Source organism: Ischnura elegans, chromosome 1 (assembly GCF_921293095.1).
Source record: "Ischnura elegans chromosome 1, ioIscEleg1.1, whole genome shotgun sequence".
Lineage (NCBI taxonomy): Eukaryota > Metazoa > Arthropoda > Insecta > Odonata > Coenagrionidae > Ischnura > Ischnura elegans.
In genome coordinates, this window is record NC_060246.1 from 49,497,243 (window position 1) to 49,521,326 (window position 24,084).

At 38.0% G+C, this 24,084-nt stretch overlaps 1 protein-coding gene across 3 annotated transcripts in view; it reads left to right on the forward strand.

Moving 5' to 3' along the window:
* The window catches only part of LOC124159697 (ubiquitin carboxyl-terminal hydrolase 22), a 59,189-nt gene that overhangs the window by 20,034 nt on the left and 15,071 nt on the right, over window positions 1-24,084 (forward strand). For 2 of the 3 annotated variants that reach the window (XM_046535615.1, XM_046535610.1), the window contains exons 5-7: window positions 2,316-2,566; window positions 9,195-9,444; window positions 22,009-22,154. In XM_046535615.1, coding sequence (XP_046391571.1) covers window positions 2,316-2,566; window positions 9,195-9,444; window positions 22,009-22,154 — 647 coding nt within the window. Of the gene's footprint in view, window positions 1-2,315; window positions 2,567-9,194; window positions 9,445-11,851; window positions 11,941-12,041; window positions 12,200-12,285; window positions 12,326-22,008; window positions 22,155-24,084 lie in introns of those variants that run through there. The other variant, XR_006865009.1, reaches the window with a different exon arrangement.

The window sequence follows — 24,084 nt, forward strand, 5'->3', positions numbered from 1 at the left end:
ACGTTGTTGCCTTCAAAGCGAAGTCGGGCAACCTATGTGATGTTGACCTGGCGTTTCCAGGCCGTATCTCCTTGTCTCTCCTGCGCAGTTCGGCATGTCATCTATAGGTGATGCTCGGTCTCAAAGTGTTAAACCAGTCCAATGTTTACCATTGGAAACAGTCAAAAATGTTCATTCATTTGATTAAAACAGGTTATCACAAAATGTTAATGATTAATTGGCAGTTATAAAACAAAATGAAAGTAAAATTAAAGTATCAGAAGGTTTCTCAAAATTTGCAGAGTTGCGACCGAAAATAAAATTACTTATAGAAAACACCATCAAATGCAGTAACAAATGGCAGCTTAGGCAATTAAAAGTAATGCATGATATGTGAAATTGTTCAAGCATTTGGAATAAAATTTTCTGTCATGAGTTCAGTTCTGCCATTTTGTGTTTGTTTAGCACTGTTAAGAGATATACTCTTAGTTTTATCCTTTCAGGTTTGAAACTTAACATTGTTAGTGGCAATGAATAGAGAAAATTAAGGTAGACTTTAAGGAGACTGAAAACTACAGATTGGAATTAATCATCTCATTATTCCTGCTAAAATTGAAGTCATTGAAGCAGTACTGGAAATACTGTGCGAAGTTCGCTCTGAGAAGATGGCTTGGTGGTGTAACTGCCTAACACACCTGACCGGAAATCGGGAGATCTGGGTTCGAATCCCGGCTAAGTCAAATATTTTTTCATGGCGAACTTTATCTGTTGGAGTACTGGAAATAGTTTATGTGATTACTTGAGGTTATTTTATATCTGCAACCTGCATTTAATGTGTCAAATTTTTCATGCCAGTAAATGGTTTTGCCCTTGATCACTTTAAATGAAAGTGAAATTATAACTTGCTGATTGACATAGTTTAAAAGACTTAAATCCTCTGCACATCACAATACTCTGGAGAGTAAAAAGTTGAGGAAAGTCAATTTCAAAGTGGCTGATTTATGTTGGGAGGTGGGGGGGGGGGGGTCACAGTGGTCATGACCCCCTGACCCAAAATTTATTACGTTTATTAGTTTAATAGTTTTTAATCCTTGAAAAGGAGTAAAGGAAGTGTACATATAAGCAAATGCAAGGCTACAAGTCCCAAACGTGAGAGAAATTTGAGTTGTCCTAGAGCTTAAATATCCTTACTGTAAAAAGCAAGCTCAAAAATAAAATAAGCTGTGCCTAAACTCATTAGGTATTATCAGGCCTGGATTTGGATCAGGACCCCCTAAATTTGATTCTGAATCTGTCCCTAATTCAATATCCGGTATTGATACATGTAGGTTCTATTTAATATATCGATGAAATATTTTATGATGAATCTTCAGTATGCATTCATTTCTTTCTATAGGAAAATGAGAAATTTTTACACTAAAACGTCGGGTACCGTAGTTTTACACTAAAACAGTTTAACTTTTCTTTTGGGATAAGCAGTTTTCACATTTAATCGCGTGCCCATCTCATTTTTTGGGCTAATCAACAAACTTCCAGCAGAATGTAAGACTTCTAATATACTTCTGGTTTAGGCTTTGTAAAACTCTAGTGCAATTAACTTACTGCTCAGAATACTTAGTGTTTGATCACTATGTTATGCCATTTATCATTTTAAAAATTATTGGTGATAATTTTATTAATTTTTGTGTAATTTTATGTATATATCAATTAATGCTCAAAATTAAAATAAGCTGTGTCCTAACTTGTCAGGCATTAGGGAGCATGGGTTTGGATCATGACATAAAATACATTATCTGCAATTTATTAATCAGAATATTATTTTTCATAAACACTGCAAGCTCCAGAAATGTTTAAAACTTAAGTGTTGAAAACGTAGAATCATGCTAGGATTTTTTAATTTGAATTTTGTGAGCACCTTGAAAAATGAAATTGATTTCATCTTTTGCAAAAAAAAACATGATTATGTTTTGGATTTCATTATGATGGTAATCATTTTAACCATGATTTTTTAAATGGCAGAAAAGCCTTATTTTGAAACCAAGTGGCTGACATGGGTTATAATGGGGCAAGTTTGCTATGAATGGCCAAATCGTCAAGGGTTTGTGATTTTTCTAAGGTATGAAATAATTTTGCCAGATAGGTGATTTGGCATTATTCCCTAGTATTATATCAGGTGTGAGTTTTCTCGTGTTAATTTTTATTTAATGAACTTACCAATTGATTAACTATTTTTTTTCCTTTGGCCCAAACCATCTTAAATTCATGCAAATATAGCAGATAATTAAGATATCTTCTAATAACATTTTTTTTTTTTTTTTTTTTTTTTTTTTTTTAAGTTTTACTCAGGAAACCGTGCCCCACTGGTTCTTCATCGTCTTCTTCATCTTATTTGGACTCATGCAAGGCACTTGGCGGGGTATGAACAGCAGGATGCCCATGAGTTTTTCATTGCAACATTGGATGTACTTCATCGTCACTGCAAGGGTTCAAGCCCAGTTCCTAGCTCCAATCCTCATCACTGCAACTGTATAATAGATCAAATATTTACTGGCGGTCTTCAATCTGATGTTGTCTGTCAAGCATGCAAGTATGTAATTCCAGGGTTTATGCTATTTATCAATGTATGGAGCGCTTCCTCTGCTTCTTACTTTAAATTGCTGGTATCACATTTGGCATACTATGGAGTTTTGAATGTCCATCTTAATAGAGGTGAATGCCCAAATGGATAATTGAAAGACTCAGATAATCCATTTAAGATCATATCCTTTTCTATTTTTGCTTTGGTGTTTGTTTCATGCTTTCTCGTCAGCTTTTGCACCCTTAGATAAATTAATGAAGAACTTACAATGTACGACCTTCTTGTTGAAAACTTGGTTTCAATTTACGAGCTTAGCTCCCTACATTGACTATATCCTTTGGTGAAGCTGTGTAAAAGAACCTCATATATGTACGACTAACATTTTATGGATTAGCATAGTATTTAAATCCTGGTCCCTGTGAGTGAAACTAATTTAGTTTTCATAAGTTTTTCAATGGTTCTGGAATTGAGGAAGTCATCATATCAAACAATCAAAAAGTATTCAGTAACCAGGATGTGGAAATGCATTGCCCCGTAACCACCTTCTCTTTGTCAAGCAGGTTAAAGTGGTTGGGTTACTATCCTTATTCAATAACAATTTCTCCTGTAAAAGTAACTGAGGCAGGTGGGATGTAGTGGAATGACATCCTGATTTAATGAAAGAGAGAGATGGCAATTTTTCATCAAATGTATTGAATAATATATGACTTGTTTCAACAGTCAGGTCATTTTCAAGTTTATCTCATCGAGGAAATGGAATGTAAGTTTTGCATATAACAGATTATTTTACAAATCTTTTCCTAAGGGTACAGTCCATGGAAGGAGATTAGTTCATAAATTGGAATCAATTTATAAACAAGAGTATATTGAACTTGAAAATTAGCTAAAGCTCGCAACACATCATACATTTTTGTATAAATTTGTGGGAAAATTGCTCTCTTATTTCTCTCTTTTTCATTAAATCATAAATACACGTCTCTTGGCCAAGCCTTGGAAGCTTTCGTGAGTGTGATGGCTCCACCTCGACAAATCTCTGATTTTGATGGGCATACTTTTGAATTTGCTGTAGAGAAATTTAACCTATTGCTCTAGACTTCTCCCTTCGTAAAGAGCATTGTTACAGTATATATTATTATGGCATTGAGGATAAAATTGACCATTTTTTGAGGGTATTCAATATAAATACCAAATTTGGTAACCTATGAGTGGGAACAGGTCATTATATTATCATAAGGATTTTTTGCTATGTACAGTAAACTCTTGATTATACGAAGTCAGTGGGACCGGAAAATTGGCACTTCATAAAATCGAGTAAACATTTTTCATAAGTTACGAAAAAATGTTCGCTTTTGTTTCCTCTGCCCTTTTTTGTCTTTAGTGGCATTATTTGAATGTTTTCGGTGGTTATTCATGGTAGAATTCTTAGAAAAGGCTTTTTGTTATCGATTTATGCTGTGAAAGATCGTTAAATAATTATCCCACTGTGAAATTCCCATTTCTTGTACATACTTCAATATCAACGAACGCTTAAGAAATTCCCGACCAGTTTAGAAAATATAATCAAATAATGGATTGCAAAGTGTATTATAGAATTTAATGTTATTAATTTGTTGTTAGGAGTGAATAGCAACTATTAAGTACGCATAAGATAGATATTTGTTTTCAATACCCACGGAATTTAAACGGCAGCCGGCCTAACCATACTCTAAGGGCCTAACCTCCATTTATGTCGCCCTCTATCGCTCAGTGACAAGAAAAAAAAAGAAAAACGAGGGCCTTAACCCGTTTCCAAACTAACCTTTTTTGCTATCTTTTCAATTAGTTATTTTCATTGAGATTCAGTTACGATCATAAAATACGTAGGATATGATCATTCTTCCGGCAAATATTAGAAGTAAATTCTGTTTGAGTTCTCTGTTCGGCTACTGTGCTCCATCGTCTTCGCAGATGTTGCCTTGAAAGACTTTATTCTTAATCAGGACCATATTATTAATACCGGGTGTGAGGTGCCATTGCGTGTCTCTTCTTTTATGCCGACAGGAGCAAGGTTCCAACCGGAAAACAACAGGAGAAACATCTTCCATTATCAGAGAAATAAAGAGAGAAACGTTATTATCCACATTGAATGTTTTCCTACAAGAGACGTTTTATCATTTCTCAAGGTGTGTGAAGTATTGGTTCACTTCCGTGAATTCCCAAAAATGATACACAAAACCCTGTACCTTAACCTCATTTAGTTTTCGTGTTTCTTTCTCCGCTGTATTGAAAGTTATGCAAAGGATTATTAACATAGAGAAAAGATTTTCTTAGCTTTAGCACTAAAAAATAGTCGCACCATAAACGTAAATAAAGAGAGTGGAAAGAGCAAAGAAAATAATTTCAATTGAAAAGTCAGCAGAAAAGAAGAGAGACAATTATAAGCACGGCACCATTTCCCCGATAGTGGAAGATACTTCTCCAGCCTCTCTCCGGTTAAAAACTTATCCCCGTTGCCGGTAAAGATGAACCATGCCCTTCTCCACAGTCGGAGAATGTTCCCAGTGGGTGGGGTGAATAAGAGTGGGATGGGGATTGCCTGAGGAAAGAAGTGTGGTCAGCATAACGAGTGGTGAAGGGGGCAGGAGAAAGGAGGGTGGGGAAAGGGCCTTCAGCTCTGCCTCAGACTACGTATTTTTTTACGACGCACTCAAGCTCCCTCACCTTAGGAAGGGTGTGAATGGGAAATTTTGGGGAAAGGGGGGTTTGGGATGCCTTAGTTGGGTGTCAGCAAGATCAGCAGAAGGCGGCAGGAGGGAGTAAACAAAGGCTTTGGAAAGAAAGATCTCTCAGCATGGGAGAACGGGGAGGTGCACGAGAAGAAAGTTCATGGTTATAGTTAGTGTGTGTCTTCATTACGAGTAGCCTGAAAAATAAGTTGGTGGTAAATAGAGCCCAATACTTAAGATATTTAAGTTGTTCATTCAGGAAGGCTAATAATATATACACGAAAAGATATTACCCAAAAAAATTGTTATTTGCTTTTTGCCCTTCTCCATTGCCGCTTCCACCATGGTTACTCACTTGCATAAATGGGAATAAAATTCGGGGTTCGAATCGTTAGCCAGATCAATAATATAATATCTTAATGTTTGGAGGGCACCATATACTTCTTTTTTACCAACCTCGAGAACATCCTCATGATGCGCTACCAAAGGAAATCCGGCTGATTTCCAGCTATTTGCGATTGTAGTGGAATAAATCAAGTATGTCTTTGAACCGTGTTTCTGCGATGAAAAATAACAATTTTATTAAATTGGCCATTTTAGCAAAGTTAACAAAATCGTTATTTCTCATCGCAGAATCACGGTTCAGAAACGTAATTGATTGCCTGATTGGCAGGAGTGCGATGCAAACAATCATTTTCGAGGATGGCATTGATTGATAGATTTTCAAAATGCAGCCAGAGCGGTCACTTTAGGGGAGGGAGGCCACCCGCTCGGAGGGTGGAAGAGAGGGGCCAGCGAGGTTGAGCTCGTCAAGGAAAGGGTCCCGGATTAGGGACCCTTCGAAGTGCTTCGGCGAAAAGCAGTCAAGTAGTCTTCGAAGTATGTTCACAGCAGCCTGCCTTGCGAATGTACTGGGTATGTTCACAGCAGTGCAAAGGGTTAAGTAGGAGTGTACGAAATACCCCGCGCGACCTTCCTGACATGTTAAACTACGAAGTATTGTGGATGTGATGTTTACGAATAGGCACGTAAATAGGGGCATTATGTCAGTCGCGATATTTTTACTGAACTCCTACTTCCCCGAAATTCCCACCGTGTGATTTTAGGCAAACCCTTTCTCTCCAAAGTAACGTTATCATTAACGATTTCACACTTTTGATGGACCTCAGTCAGAAGTGCGGATTTTTTTAGCTACTTACGCCGGCGTAACTAGTTTTGTTGACAAATATTTCGCCGTAGTTCGTATGAACGAATGCCATTTGCTCCTGGGGACCGAGGCGAGGTTCATAATTTTATTACATTTCATATAATCGTAACTACGTGTTATTGAATAGCGCCATGTATTTAACATAGGCTTTTCGCCGGGACAGCAATATCACTTAGTAATATCCTGCTTCGTATAATGGAGAGTTTACTGTATTTAGGTACACATCTTTACTTTAAATAATATAAGTTTTAATAATCTAGCTTTTAATTAAAAAGGCTGAGGAAACCAGCTTGAAACCAGCTCATAAGGTACACTTTGCTGTAAATTATGAAAATTATGACCCCATCTTCTGAAAGGTGATGAAATTCTCATGAATTGCTGTGGGAAAAACTCATGTGCATAATCTCTTTAGCAGTGGCCTTTTGTTTTTTCCTATTATGAAAGCTAGGATTTAGAAAGAGATACATTGTATACAGTAAAACTTCGATTTTACGCACTTCGATTTTACATCAAGTCTCGTTTTTACGCAGCGGCACTCAAGTCCGGCCGGAAAGCATAGGGAATTGCAATGGTGAAACTTCGATTTTACATCTTTTCTTGATTTTACGCAGTTTTTCGATTTTGCGCAGCATAAACCCAGCCCCTAAGAGGTCGCTAATCTTGATTTTACGCAGTTGTCTTTCGGCTTGTTTTGAAAATCCGACTAGAGCAATATGCAGTTAGGTTATTATTTCGTCTCAATGAATTGCAAAAATGAATACAGGAACGGTTGAAATGACATCGCGCTGTTGAGCGTGAAACTAAATACATCGCGAATCTAATTATTGCTTCCCCGTGAGCCCTCTTAGGCTCCATTACGAACGCGAATGTCGCTCTTAGTTCAAATTCGCCGTAGAAGGATATCGAAACCTAAAACACACGGCAATCGCCGTGTATGCGTAACTACTTTTGATTAAGACATGATCGCTGGAGATATTAACATTATCACCTTTCGTTTATTATTCGACTTATTGATCGATGCTGTTTATACCCAGAATTATGAGCTACGGAATATCTATCCCCAACTCAAGGCTTTCTAGAATTTTGCCGACGCTATGTTTTCCGTCGCCCCAGCGAAATATAACGGCGAAATGAGTCGTTAAAAATACTCCCGTGCCAAAATTTTGGCTTCCAAGGTGATCCAAAAAAGATAGTCTTACTTCTAGTATGGACGTATGTCGATTGTGATTCAACACGATGGTAAAAGCAGCATGCATTGTCTCATTCCCAGGCTAATCCCACATCTGCGGGACAAATGGAGGCGAGAAAAAATTGCTTGCGCTGCGCGCTTATCAGATCCGACTCAACTTGTATCTCATTGTCAGACGGTTTAAGTTAAACATGATTGGAACTTGAATAGCTATTACCTTAACTCCGCTAGGTGGCAAGCGTTTTAACGGAACGGGAGTTAATGCCCTCGGAGAATAACTCGCGTCGTCAATCGTCATGTAATCATTGAAGTCAAATTCAAGACGTGAGTGATAAGGCAGTCCCTTTAAACTCAGGAATGGCTTAGTACCATTAAATCGAAATACAAAAAGTGTCCGGTGTTGTTATCAGATATGGGGAAGCAAAATATTACGTGAAGCTGAGTCACACGGCTTGTGAGTCGAAGGTCCCGGCGCTGAATTCGCGGAAGAATGCCGACAGAGAAGCTATTCCCGGAAGAGTCAATCTACTAATGCTAAAATTTCATGGGGAAATGCTTTTTTAATGCGTATTAATTATAAAGAAGGAAAAATTTTCAGGACTATTAGTCATTTTTTATTCATCACGGGCGGCATGACGGCAGTTGCGCGGTCATTTAAATAGCTCACTTTAAAAAAGTGATCTAAGCACCGGAAAAATCTGAATTTCCAAATATCCCGGGTCCTGTGTGCTCCGTATTATCTATGGTATGCTATTTGGAGGTAACCAACAACTGGGGTCATTAGCGCCATGAGGTAAGGGCTGGGGGGATAGGAACCCTATGTTGGCATTAGCCAGGTTGTAATGATAAGCTCAAAAGGGACCAGGACTTAACTTCCCATCTGATGGACAAAGTGGTGCACTGGAAGTGCCCTCCACATTAGACTCAAGTAGGGATATGGCCATCTCTGATAAGTCTCTGCTACTGCCAGGACTTGAACCCAGGCCCACAGGGTGTAAAGCCTTTGTGATGTATTAGCAAAATTTTGCTCCCTGTTAATGGGGTTAATTTGGATAACTATCCTCAGGTATCTCATTTCTTCAATCTCCAATCTTTGTTTGTCTGCTGGTGGTAAAACGGATATCCTGAAAACTGCTTTTAATGAGAATATTTTCGAAAATTAGCTTCTCTGCGACCATTAAGTATCACCATTCCGAAATTTCTCCTGGGTATCAGAAGTAATCTTAGTGCCAGAAATGCTGGCATTTCAACCATTTTGTTCAACCATGGGAAACACTGTTCAGGAATGCAAAGTTGTTTCTCTAAAGGTAACAAACACGTCATCTGTGGTGTTGCTTTTGAGTAAATAAGATTATTAGGCTTAATTTTTCCGAGCAATAATGAGCTAGTGTTATCCTGAAAACTATACTCCTCCTCAATACCAACTCTCGATTTTACACACTTTGATTTTACACAGTGCCCATATTTCGGTCCCTCCAACTGCGTAAAATCAAAGTTTTACTGTAGTTTTCTATTTAATGTATATTCTATTTTCAGTGGCGTATCAACAACTATTGATCCTTTCTGGGATATTTCGTTGGACCTTGGACCAGCACCTACTCCCAAAGATGGTGAAGTGGCTGATGCAGAACCAACTTCACTGGTAGACTGCTTAGAGAGATTTACACGTGCCGAGCATCTTGGATCTTCTGCCAAAATTAAATGTAGCAATTGCCAGAGTTATCAGGAATCCACAAAGCAGCTAACTATGAAGAAGTTGCCAGTTGTTGCAAGTTTCCATCTCAAGGTTAGTCATGTTTTGTATGGAGTCTTACACTGATTCTATGTAAAATCCTGGAGTTAAAATTATTCATGAAAGGTCAAAAATTTTTAGCAATGTTTCTTGTCAGTTATAGGAGAGGAGAGTAGCTCTTCTTCTGTTGAGTGAGGTGGAGACCACATATGTGCAAATGGATTGCAGTCTGAAGGTCAAAATTTGTTTCTTGGAAACCACACTTTACTGCTAACCTTAGACAGAAAACAAATGGGAAAATAAGTGGAGGTTCTTCCCCTTGCTACTGTATTGTTATTCAGCTATTCGTATAATCTTGCCTTGACTAGCAGAATGAGAATAGTTCTGTGTGTCACTGCTGACTTGGCCTGAGGAGGCTCTTCGGAAGGCCAATGTGGTGTAAGCTATGTTATAGATGACAACAAAGAGCCAGGCGTTTGGATACAGTAAACTCTCAATTATATGAAGCGGGATATTATGAAGTTAAAATGCGGTCCTGGCGAAAAGCCTGTGGTGAATACATGGCGCTATTCGATTATACGAAGTTTCGATAATACAAAATGTTTTGAATTTACGAACCTCTGCTCGGTCCCCAGGAGCAAATGGCATTCGTTTATATGAACTACGGCGAAAACTTTGCCTGCAAAACTAGTTACGCTGGTGTAGGTAGCTAAAAAATCAGCGCTTCTGACTGTGGTCCATCAAAAGTGCGAAATCGTAAATGATAGTGCAACTTTGGAGAGAAAGGGTTCGCCTAAAACCTCACGGTGGGAATTTAGGGGAAGTAGGAGTTCAGTAAAAATATCGCGACTGACATAATGCCCCTATTTATGTGCCTATTCGTAAACATCACATCCACAATACTTCGTAGTTTAACATGTCAGGAAGGTCGCGTGGGATATTTCTTACACTCCTACTTAAACCCTAGGTAATTGAATCATACCATGAATATGGCACAAGTCCATAAAATTACTCAAATTTCAACTTTCTTGCAGGTCAATAAGTGACCTCGTGACAACACTTTTCTGATCAACAGTTGGAAATATGAGGAAGGAAGAAGAATTAATTCACACGATGATAGATGAAATATTTTTCATTTTAGACGTAATGTTACATTTCGGAGGGGGGGAGGTCGGGGAAAATACTGTGGTTGTCAGCGACGAGAGATGGGGAGAAGTAGTAAAGATATCACTGATGATGTCATATTTTATACATATTGAGGGTAAAATTGCTCTTCTATTGCTAATTCAAACGGGGATTTGATGATTCGGTGCATTAAGTTTTCGCCCAAGCACATTGGTATCTATCCACAAGGGAGGGGGCGTCTCGCTGTCTTTCGTCCTGCAAGCACTGAATCGTACGGGATGGGCTTGAACTAAATTCACAAGGGTGTGAAGGGCTTCAGTTTGTGCCTTGCAAGTGTGTGTAAGCAACAACCAATACTTCTCTGAATCTGCAATAGCAAAGTTTTCTTTGGGAGTGTGTTTGAAATTTGGGGATATGGAGCCTTCACAGCTAAAACGAAAAAGAAGAGTATTATCTTTAGAAATGAAAATGAAAATTATTGAAGAGTTGGAGGCGAAGAGATTAACTAAAGGTGAGATAGTGGAAAAGTTCGGAATCCCACTGTCGACTTTGTCGACAATGCTAGCAAACAGCGGCAAACTATAATAAAAAGTCGGGTCGGGTGTTTTGCTGAAAAAGAAATATCTGTGCTGCGCCAATTTTGCAGAGGTTGAAGAGGAGCTATTCACCTTCTTTTGTAAGTGCCGTGGGCAAAATCTTCCAATTAGTGGACCAAATTGCAAGAAAAGGCCGAATACATACGCTTGCAAAAGAAAATTGACAATTTTAAATGTTCTGGTGGGTAGTTGACTAATTTTGAATCAAGATTAAACATTGTATCTCTGAAGATAAGTGGGGAATAAGGCTCTATTAATACTGAAACTATTGATAAGTGGCACATCGATAATGATGATATACTTCAAGAATATAGTCCCAGAGATCGCTACAATTTTGTTGAAACTGGGCTATTTTTTAATGCATTGCCTGATGCACCCCTGGGTTTCAAAGGGCAAAGGTGCCTTGGGGGGAAAAAGAGTTAAGTGCGTGTTACTGTGGGGCTGTGCATCAACCAAACGGGCACGGACAAAATCAAGTCTGTTGTCATTGGGAAATTTGAAAGGCCTCGGTGCTTAAAACATGTAAAATTGGAAGCCCTCCCAGTTTTTTACCATTTAAATAAAAACAGGTGGATGGCCCGAGAAATTTTCCAGCAAACTATTGTACGTCTACAGAGAAAAATTGCTGGAGAGAACCACATACTTGTTTTAATCATGGATAATGCCACCGTCCATAAATACATGGAAGATCTAAAATTGGCTAATGTTTGAGTCTTCTTTTTACCACCGAACTCGACTAGCAAGTCCCAGCCCGTGGACCAAGGCATTACCCAGAATTTTAAAGTCCTGTAACAGGAGAAGCTTGTGCGGTATTACTTGCGTTGGATCGGTATGTATACATTCATCTGTTTGGCTCATGTGCTTTTGGATATCGATTTAGATATTTTTATTCGTGATTATCATTCTTTCAAATCTATTTGCTGCTTTTAGAAATGGGAACAGAAATGAATAACATCCTGAAATGGACGCTGTTACATGCAATCCGCGCCATAGCCGAGTCCTGGAGAGAGATTTCCTCCCCTATAATAGCAAATTGCTGGAAATCGGCCGGATTCCTTTCGATAGCGCGGCATGAGATTGTTCCCGAGGTTGGTATTAAATACAACTATCCTAACAGTAATTTTACTGTTATAATATCACGGCTATGGTTTTATTCATTATATTATACCTTCAGGAAGCTGCAGCTGATGAAATCGTGGAGGAGATTAGAGGCTTAAAAGATGATTTTGAAAAATACTTGGAAAAAGCAGGGGGAGCACAGCGCGCAACATCAAGCGATTATATTGCCCTAGACGATGATCTCCAGGCTTGCGACGATGCGATGCCAGTACCTGCGTTGGAAGAAGCAGCGGCCAGGACTAGTCATAATAGCAGTAACGACGAAGATGAAAGTGAGGAATTAATTTCACCAAATAAAAAAGAAGTATACGCTGCCCTCCAAACATTAAGATATTATATTATTGATCTGGCTAACGATTCGTACCCCGAATTTAATTCCCATTTATGCAAGTGAGAAACCATGGTGGAAGCGGCGATGAAGAAGGGCAAAAAGCCAATAGCAATTTTTTTGGGTAATATCTTTTCGTGTATGTATTATTAGTCTTCTTGAATAAACAACTTAAATATCTTAAGTATTGGGCTCTATTTACCACCAACTTATTTTTCAGGCTACTCGTAATGAAGACACACTCTAACTATAACCATGAACTTTCTTCTCGTGCACCTCCCCGTTCTCCCATGCTGAGAGATCTTTCTTTCCAAAGCCTTTGTTTACTCCCTCCTGCCGCCTTCTGCTGATCTTGCTGACACCCAACTAAGGCATCCCAAACCCCCCTTTCCCCAGCATTTCCCATTCACACCCTCCCTAAGGTGAGGGAGCTTGAGTGCGTCGTAAAAAAATACGTAGTCTGAGGCAGAGCTGAAGGCCCTTTCCCCACCCTCCTTTCTCCTGCCCCCTTCACCACTCGTTATGCTGACCACACTTCTTTCCTCAGGCAATCCCCATCCCACTTTTATTCACCCCACCCACTGGGAACGTTCTCCGACTGTGGAGAAGGGCATGGTTCATCTTTACCGGCAACGGGGGTAAGTTTTTAACCGGAGAGAGGCTGGAGAAGTATCTTCCACTACCGGGGAAATGGTGCCGTGCTTATAATTGTCTCTCTTCTTTTCTGCTGACTTTTCAATTGAAATTATTTTCTTTGCTCTTTCCACTCTCTTTATTTACGTTTATGGTGCGACTATTTTTTAGTACTAAAACTAAGAAAATATTTTCTCTATGTCAATAATCCTTTGCATAACTTTCAATACGGCGGAGAAAGAAACATGAAAACTAAATGAGGTTAAGGTACAGGATTTTGTGTATCATTTTTGGGAATTCACGGAAGTGAACCAATACTTCACACACGTTGAGAAATGATAAAACGTCTCTTGTAGGAAAACAATCAATGTGGATAATAACGTTTCTCTCTATATTTCTCTGATAATGGAAGATGTTTCTCCTGTCGTTTTCCGGTTGGAACCTTGCTCCTGTCGGCATAAAAGAGGAGACGCGCTATGGCACCTCACACCCGGTGTTAATAATATGGTCCTTATGAAGAATAAAGTCTTTCATAGCAACATCTGCGAAGATGATGGAGCACAGTAGCCAAACGGAGAACTCAAACAGAATTTACTTCTAATATTTACCGGAAGAATGATCATATCCTACGTATTTTATGATCGTAACTGAATCTTAATGAAAATAACTAATTGAAAAGATAGCAAATTCAGCTGAAAATATTCAGCTGAAAGTTATTTTGGAAACGGGTAAAGGCCCTTGTTTTTCTTTTTTTTTCCTCGTCACCGATGTGTAGAGGGCGACAGTTAGGCCAGCTGCTGCTAAAATCCCGTGGGTGTTGGAAACAACTATCTATCTTACGTGTACTTAATAGTTGCTATTCGCTCCTAACCACAAATTTATAACATTAAATTTTTAATAATAAGCTTGGCAATTCATTTTTTTATTACTTTTTCTAAACTGGTCGGGAATTTCTTAAGCGATCATTGATATTGAAGTAAAAGAAATGGGAAGTTTATGATGGTATCGGAAACTACACTATCAGGCACCACACAGCGTAGTTGTTTCTCGCACAAGTTATCCGGGATGTAACTGCTTTGGGATGCGGATCCGTGATCACTGATCACAATTGCGAACCCCGATGCTAGGAAAACAGGAACTCGGAACTCCCGAGAAGGCAACGGGTGTGCAATCACGCCATCGCGCAGCAGCGGTTATAGGAAACCAGAATGGAAAATTGTCTATGTTGGAGAGTGCCTGACTATGACTCATGCTATCTCTACTTCCACTTCCCTCCACGGCAACAATTACGAATTCGCGGTATGAAAGATGACGTCCAAGTAGACTTGAAACATTCCTTGTCAACAAGTATATAAAATAATTTCATTTTATGAAGGGAATTCCAATGGAAATAATCAGTCCGGTGTAGACTTGCATTAAAAGGCAAATATCCCGGTGATTTTGCATCATTTTAAGTTTTTTTAAAGAGCACGGAAAACAACAAAAAAGTGCAAAACTCATGCATGGATAAACTGCAGCCGGATAATCGGGAGTATTAGTCATGGGTAATAGTTGCTTCAGGATCTAGGAGCCATATTATAGTAGAATGACTTGCAAATTGTTCAGCATTTTTTTTATTTTAACTGTCATGTATATTTAAAATTGGCTTAAAAATGTATATACAGTAAAGAAGTATTCAATATTTTAGTCCGGTATTAGGAAAATAATTAAATATTCATGTTCGATATTCGAATTTGAGAAAAATTCTATTCGACCCATCTCTAATTAAAACCTTTTTAAGATATGCAATTTTTAATTGGAGAGGTTAGTCATTATATTAGTTCAGCCGGCAATCTATCTATCTGGATATGATGAAAGATTCTTGTTTCTGTTAGAAATGGTGTCTGTCCTGATATACATATTTTTAAAGTTTGTGGGCCTCTAGAAATTTAAAAATTAAACCATCGTATTATCTCTACTTGAAAAGATAATCACTTATTTTTTACATTATTGAAATGCCTTTTTTATGGGAACAACTTTCACTTGGTTAAGGGCGGGGCTTAGTTACAAGTGGGTTCTTTATAAGTGGGGTCTTCTGTATTTACCTATTATAAGACATATTATGAGTAGTTATGAGTGTAAAGCCTAAACCTTATATGTCATGCATTGTGACATTACAGTAAACACTAGGGTGCCTCGTTTTGCCAGTTTTTTTAAGGAGCGTATCGGAATACCCGGCAAAAGTTGCATACCCGGGTGGGTATTACAGATACAATTTCTTTTCAAAATCGGTTCATATCTTCTGTTCGCCATTTTGTCTTGAAATTTCAAAATTTTTGACGAAAAACTATGAAAATGTAAATAATTTTAATTTGGTTTCATCAAGCACTCATTGCTTCCAGTGGGGTATAACATTGGTCTTTCTTTGATATTTCAGCCCAAAGAAGTCAGCTTTATTGGTTCTAATTATCGAGTAATTCACCTTTTATCGTACCCCTGATAGCAGTTTGGTGGGGGTATGCAACACGCAACACGCAGACTCGTTTTACGCTGTGCGTGTGATAAATGACGTGAAATAGATAAAGCATAAATCATGTCTAAAGTTGTCAAGGATAGTTACTAGGATGAGAGTATGCTCTGTTATTTCATCGCCAACTATATTGACCATATTTTCGTGTAAGAAGATATCACTGAAGATGGAAACTATCATTTGGAATTCACTATGTGATGGTTTTATGTCCCTCAAGGATCAAATTTTCCTCCCCTGCTATCAGAAAAGAGATTTATTTTAGTATGATATCGGAAATGTAGAGCTCCTCACCCACCTACCCAGTGAAGCTAGCCAAGCGACCCAGAGCTCACCATGTGGAGGTGGCTACATCTTGGGTTCCTCTGCCTCCTCTACCCAACCAACCAACCAACCAACGTAATGCAGATCAGTTTATTTGTTCTGAATTGTCACCATCCGGAAATGTCGTGAAAATTGAGATTTTGATTGAAATTTTGGCAGAATATGCGATGAAATCAAAGTAGATCTGATGATGCCATCCCTGGCGTTATTGCTGCATACATTTGTAGCCGCTTCGGAGACTAGCTTCTCTGTCCGTTTCATGCCACTATGTGACGGAGATATACATCTAATGACTATTATGGCGAAGTATTTTCAAGAAGATATATTTTTTTTAACCTTCATTTGATACATTTCCCACAACCGGTGGCATGGTAATAGAAACATCAGTGAAATTCTGGCGTAGGTTTCCGCGGCGTTGCTCATGGTCAGTGCTTTCCCAGTTTATCATCTCTCCATAATGCATGGCTTCAAAATTCAAATGGGGAACAATTTTTCATCTAGGATTTAACATTTTCCCGGCGAACAGAATATATAAACTTTTCTCAGGATTCCGTGCGGTGTAAGATTTTGTAGGAGCACCTTACAAAATCTTGCCCGTGCGGAATCCCGAGAAAAGTTCATATAATTTTTCATCTGATGCAATGATTTAAATTATCTGCTTCGTGTTCTATAGCTCTAATAATTTAAGTTAGTGCCTCTTGTTGGACAGTCAGTTGATGATCACTTATCACTGCGAGAAGAATATTTTCTGGTAGTGCGGGAAACACTTTTGTTTGTATGTATGAATTATCTAATGCTTGATACTTTCTTGGGAAGTACCTATATCTTTGAATGGTCTCAAAGACGTGACAATCACCATCGGCGATGGAAGACTGAGTCCTGATCCTGAATTGCAACAGTATTCAGACTTTTAATATAAATTTCACTATTTCGATAATTTTCTTGGTAGGTTTCTTTGTCGAAAGGTATAATCGAAGAACTCTGTTAGCTCTCTGCTATTATTTAGTTTTCTAGGTAACATAGCGACTATCCCTTCTGGACATATTCCAGACGCAATGGTTTGAGATATCTTGACTAAGTACCTCAGTTCCTTATTAAGATTTCATATTTCTTCTGGGCTTTTGCTTGGCTTGGCAAGTCACAACTTATGAGATGAAATGACACCACTGGAAGCTTTTCACATACTGGCAGTTCTGAAACTATGTTACCTGTGTATTAATACGGGCTGGAAAAACCACAGTTAGTATGAGCGGAGAAAGCTCGAAACGGCAACTCAATGAAATGGTAAGGTAAGGTGCCATTGCATAGCCCGGCATTTCTTCTAGTTTTTGCAGGAACTGCTCTTCCAACCCGCATTAGTGTTCGTCCCGTCATAGCCAAGAACACCAATCTCATGGAATCCACCACTGTGATTTGACTGATCATGAACTCGAAAATAGCTGTAGCCTCATTATGTGCTAAACTTGTAGATGATGCGACGTGACCTACGTAACGAGCATTAGGTTCTACTACAAGTGATATATGTATTCTCTTCCCTGACTGTACCTGTGGGTGTTTTTGCCTTGTCAAGTCCATCAAAGTACAGGGTTTTGATGGGATAATCATCCTTAAAGCAGCGCTTCAGATATAGAGAACTTTTTAATTTAGCACACCGAATTTTGCTCTTGTCTATAAACAATGCAGACGTTATGTCACTATATTGCTTTTGGGGCATAATTCCAGCTTTTAAAGCTGCGTGAAGTACAGTGGATGTAATGTGTGCTGCAGCCCCCTCACTTACGCTACATTATCTCTGGGAAATTATGGCAGTCTAACTCAAGTCTTATTTGACTTAGGACTTTCTTACCCTTGGTTAGGTGAATATCACACCCTTAGCGCACCACTCGTCATGGTTTTCCTCATCAACTTGAGTATCCTCAAAGTATTCCCTATCATTCAAAAACGACAATCGTTGATTCAGATGATTTGAGTGTAAGCCTCTCATTTATATGATTACGTTCAGCCCTTTCTCGCATGTTTTGACATAGGGATGTCAATAGTTCCTAATCGGAATATTCTTGGACCTCGCTGATCCGCAAGGAACTGGTGCTCTAGGATAGAAACATTTTTTCCTTATGACAGACACATTTGGGAAAATTGGAACATTTGCAGTAGGCTATATCAATTAGTTTCATCGCCTCCTTAGTAAAATACCTCAACAAATCATTCTATGTTTTCTGAACTACCATTTTACTCAATAGGATTTAATCTGCCCAATTTTTTTCATCATGTAGCGTGAGATGAGTTGAAGTACTCTGGTTTTCGTAACTGCTGGAACAGAAGCTTTTTTCCAAATGGCACATACATTGACAGAAACTTCAGTGATATCTTCTTACACAAAAATATGGTCATTATAGTTGGCGATGACATAACAGAGCATACTCTCATCCTTGTAACTATCCTTGACAACTTCAGACATGATTTATGCTTTTTGGATTGAATAAAATCTTCACGTCATTTATCGCACGCACAGCGTAAAACGAGTCTGCGTGTTGCGGGTTGCATACCCCCACCAAACTGCTTTCGGGGGTACGATAAAAGGTCATTTTCTCGATAATTAGAACCAATACAGCTGACATATTTGGGCTGTAATATCAAAGAAAGACCAATGTTATACCCCACTGGAAACAATGAGTGCTGGTTAAAACCAAATTAAAATTATTTACATTTTTATCGTTTTTCGTTAAGCATTTTGAAATTTCAAGACAAAATGGCGAACAGAAAATATTAACCGATTTTGAAAAGAAATCGAATCTGTAATACCCACCCTGGTACACAACTTTTGCCGGGTATTACGATTCGCTCCTAAAAAAAATGTGGCAAAACAAGGCACCCTAGTAAACACTTCATTTACACTATTGGACAGACCAAAATATGTGTACATTGTAAAATGAGCTTTTATAATAAAGAATTGGTAATAAGAAGATTCATAAGTTTTAGGAGACCCAATGCATTTCATTTTTTGCAAAATTTGTCATTCATTAATCTGATGCTGATACATGGGAAGATAATTCAGAATAACTGGAGTCTAGTTCTTAACTCATTTGAGATGTATTTCACCAAGGTTAGGTGTCATTGGGACAAAAAATGGAACCTATTTATCTCCTCTACAAGTCCTAAATATCAATATCCATTATATGTCTTATATTCTTGCTTGGGGACCTCCATGAAGCTAGATTCAGATGAAAACGATATCACACCTGAGTCACCAGTGAAGTGCTACTGCCCAAAGAATTACCTGAGGTTTCTGTGGCGATCATTCATGTTTTGAGAGGTTTTTGGGCTTTCTTCTATGAACCCTCAAACAAAATTATGTATGGTAAGCCTGAGCCACTGCCTCTATTTGGTGCGCATGAGCTTGTGTATGGCCTCCGTGATCTTGCCGTCCTACCTACAAGTTGGCTAATCATCTGGGTAAAATCTGCATATGTAGGGAGGTACAAACACTAAACTCAAGAGATTTCATCCATATCTAGGAAGATATTCATATACTACCAACTGATATCAGCTAGTACATGATGTCACTATTCACCAGGAAAACTCTGGCTTACATCTTGACATTGCTGGGGAAAATTTTCAATCCTGATGTGGTGAAAGTTTTTCACCACATGTTTACCTCCTGCTACTACTTTTTCAACAGGTCTTCCATGATGTCAAAGATGTGAGAAATTTGAGGAAGCACTTCTCATACCTGCTGCATTCCAAGTGTGTCTAAAAGCATGTGGATGACGCTTTCCTTATATGGCCCCATAAGAAAGAGACAATCGAATAATTTTTTTGAGCATATTAACAGCCAACTACCCAAAATAAAATTCACCATGGGAATGGTTGACTGGGTTGCTTATATCTCAGGAAACACATGATTTTTAGCTTGTAAATATGACATTCATTAAAGGATTCAAACAATATTTTAGCTGTTTACTGGAATATTAGTACATACTTTATGGAAACACTTAGGGCATACTGTTGTTTGGCTAATCTCTTTTAAATATTCTAAAGGAACATGCCACCTCGCTAAAAAATGTTTGTTCTCCGTCTTGGCATTTGCACTGCTATTATAGATATCCTTCTGATGCAAACATTCTTATCCATCAAACGCCATTTCAAGTACATGTATTTACAACAGCAATGTGCATGTTATGCCTAAAACAACCGCTTTCGCTGGTGTAGTGAGTGGTTGTGAGATGATCTCAAAGGCCAAAAATAGTATAATGTCTGAAATGTTCCTTTCTAGTAAGTAAATTTTTAATATAATTGAGGCAATCGAGTAAAGCATGAACGATGTTGTGTTAACTGACAGTGGCACATCCACCTGATCCTTGGCTTCATCCCACTTCTTATTTTCACCAGGTAGCTCACTCTACCCCTACCCTTACCATCATGTGCTAGCGGACAACGAAAGGTGTTTAACAATATTCACGGGCTTCCAGCCCAGATTCTTATCTTCTTCTTTAGTTATTTTCAGTCCATATTTTAAAGTTCTCACTTGTTACTTCGGAGGGACCATGGTCTGAAGAGGAATAAAAATAAAACTAATAAAAATGAAACTCGACTTTATTAAACCCTCACAAAAAACACTTGCTGGTTTGAAGTCAACCCATCCTGGAAAATATGGAACCATTCATACGCGGTGAAGTCCGTACCGATGCTGTAGCGTACTGCGTACACAAAGGCAACTGCAGAGGGCGAAGCATGACCTTATGACTGCACAATGAAATTTGTTGTCCTAAAGAGGAGGAAACTTACCCACTCATCTTTCGTAGCGTAGCACCAGATGTGCAAATGAATTTGAATTCCTAGTTGGGAGAAACAAAATATCCTGAGACGATATCCCTTGGTCAGTAATTCAGACAAGTGAGACTTATAGCATAACTAGTGCATAAAGTGTAACCTGATATCCTGTTTTTGGAAAAAATTTGCCTCAACTGCCAAAAAGCTCAGGTGCGAGGATATCGAGTTTCGTTAGAAACCTAAGTCTCCATTGTATTTTTCCAACTTATTTCCTTGCTTAAATAATGTCAGAAATGCATCGTTTGGTCTTGTTCTTTTTTGAATTACTTGCGCATTAATAATGTGTCCATCTAATAAAGTATAGTACTAATTGCCTGAAGTCATTGTTAGACACCTTTTGGGCTAATAGGTGACCCATGCAACAGTTGACCTCCAGAAACGGGGAACTTTGAAGGAGTTAGACTGAAATAGGTCAGTGGGCGAGAAAGGGGAGGTAGTTTCTATTTTTCTCGTATAATTTGATATTTTCTTTTGGAGCTAATGATTTATGGTCTTCATAATACGATCCCTGAACAAGGTGGGACCGAGAAACTACCAATCAGTGACGACCCAGCCAATGCCGAGTTGTATACATATATTCATGGAAAGACAGAACTACAGCATCTTAACTCAGCACTGATGGTGCTTGAAAAGAATTCTGGCGAAACTTTGGCCAATATTGGTCATCTTACCCAGTGTAACACCTAAGAATTCATCCAATAGAAGAATAGAACAAATAGAAGCAAAATGTAACTAACTATGCTGTTGTCATTTACATAGAAAGGGATTATTTATTGAAAAAATATTATTATACTGCAATTCACAATTAGTTTTGAAAATTTATTGCCTTTGTGGGGCATAGTCCATCAATTTATTCCATTTTACCAAACCTGCCATAGGTAAGCCATAAAATAAATATTAAGAAGGTAATGCTGCATGGATTTCTGCAACCTCACTCAATAAGCAGCAGGCCTATCACATATTTAGCTAGCTTTGAGTGGGTAAAATTTCATCTTGTTTCTGTATTTTGTTGTAAATCTAGCTAACAATAGTCAATTAAGCATTGAGTTCATAAACATTCATTTTTATGTGTTTTGGGAATTGAGCGAGTTAGCAATAGCTAACCAAATTTGAGGAAATAAAATATTAACTCATGTATATAATATTTTGCATTTCAGAGATTTGAGCATTCCAGCCGATTTCATAAAAAAATATCTACTCTCATCACATTCCCAGAGCATTTAGACATGACTCCGTTTATGTCCCACCGGAGAAATAATCATAATAATAATAAAGATTTATCTACTTCTCATGGTGATAACCGGTAAGTTTGCTGTGTATTTTATTAACTGTGTATTAGGCAGCTTCCTTGAAACCTTGCACCTTGACTGTCAGTGATGACGTACCAACTTATATATTTTGAATTTTTCAAACTTTTCAGAGCTTCTTTTAAAAATACTTAAATTTTTAATCTAGTCATTGAAACCTTAAATGATGAATCTAGATAGGCCCCACTTTTTCCCCCGATAGTAAGCTTCAACGTTTAAAATTTAGTTATTTTATCATAACTACTTTGAAATTACCTCTTTAGTTCCTCATTTAATGCATACTTTTTTTCTGTAGGGCAGTGCATGATTTAGGAATATTTTAAATACCAATGTTTTAATGGAAGAATTTCCAATTCAACTTTAAGGTGTCACTGGTAGTTCTGAAAGTATTTTCCAAATGTGTTTACTTTTATATAGCTCTTTGTACAGTCCCCGCAAAATGCCTTGTGACATGTAGAACAGCACCATTCATTGTTTTAGTTTGGTTATTAGTTTCATTTCTTATTTTCTCTGCTGAAAAAGTTATACATTTTAATTGTAATGAGTCATAAAAAATGTTTCTGTTTAGCATGAGCTGATTCAGCCTTCAAAGGATGAATCGATTATCTAGGATTGGAGGATAAAAATACTATGTTTGCATTATTACTCTACTAGTGACTGGCTCCATGGGGTCATACATTTAAACGTTCCATCCAGCAGAGATTGTATTCCACTTTTGAAGTCATCCAATAGACAGCGACACATGTTCTATACTTTCACCACAAGTTCCTCAGAATGTTCTCTTGAGAAAATCAAATAATAAATTAGGATACATGTAGAGAGAATGCCCAGACTTTGGAAACCTCCAAACCGAAATTCTTGCAGGGTGAGGTGGCCAAGGGAAAAGAACTGGTCCTCTAACTTGAATATGTGACTTTACATGCTTGCAAAGAGAACTCTACCATCACCTATCCAAACCAACATTCCTGTTCAGATACTGAGTGACAAGAATGTTGTGCTTGAGAGTAACATTCTTGAACCTATTATCATGTATTACCGATCAATGTATGTAATTCTTTTGAATTTTATGGTATATCAACTGAATTACCTCAAGTCTTTCTTAACTAACTTTCTTATTAACACATTATGATCCGCACACGTGTTTTTACGTGTTTCCGCCGCCAGCGCTTATGTGCCCATCACGCGTTTTTACGTTTTCATGCAGTGTAGTCTCCTGCTGACCTCTACAGATTTATTTGGAACTATTTCGACCTAGTTCTGGTTTGTGCGCCTTCAGGTAGCTTTACTGTTTGTTTTTGTGAAAGTTTTTCTTATTGACGTCTTTTTTATCGACGTTATAATAGTTTGAACATATATTGAGGCCTATTGAGTAAAAATGCAAAAAGTAACCGGCCCCAATCTAGTTTAAAGGGTGCGGGACCAAGAGGTGTTAATAGCATTGGCATTGAAAATATATTTTTTTTGGTGAAAAACGATGATTAGAACACTCTTAAAATCCAAGTGGAAAACAAACAGGAAAAAGAAATGTTTCCTCACGTTCACATCAGAACTCATTCCCCAATGGGCTTAGGCAACCAAGGCAAATACATATAACATAGCATGAGTTTGCACCATTTTCAAATGCATATTTCTCCAAAAATTCATGTTGATGTTACGGTGGCTTCTTTTACTGTATTGTCTGTATGATCACAAACTATAAACTCCTCCAATTTTGGTACAATAGGCAACTTCACATCTTACGTTCTCAAAGAATGGTATATATCTGGCAATAATATCTATCTATTATCCATTTCCAATACATATTAGGTTCTAATTAATTGGTGTTATGACAATTACTTACATTGAAATGCGCTAGTATAATTAAAAAATTTTCCAGAGTAGGGGAAGGCTTCATTAAAAAAAAAGAAGAGAACAGTATCTGTAACA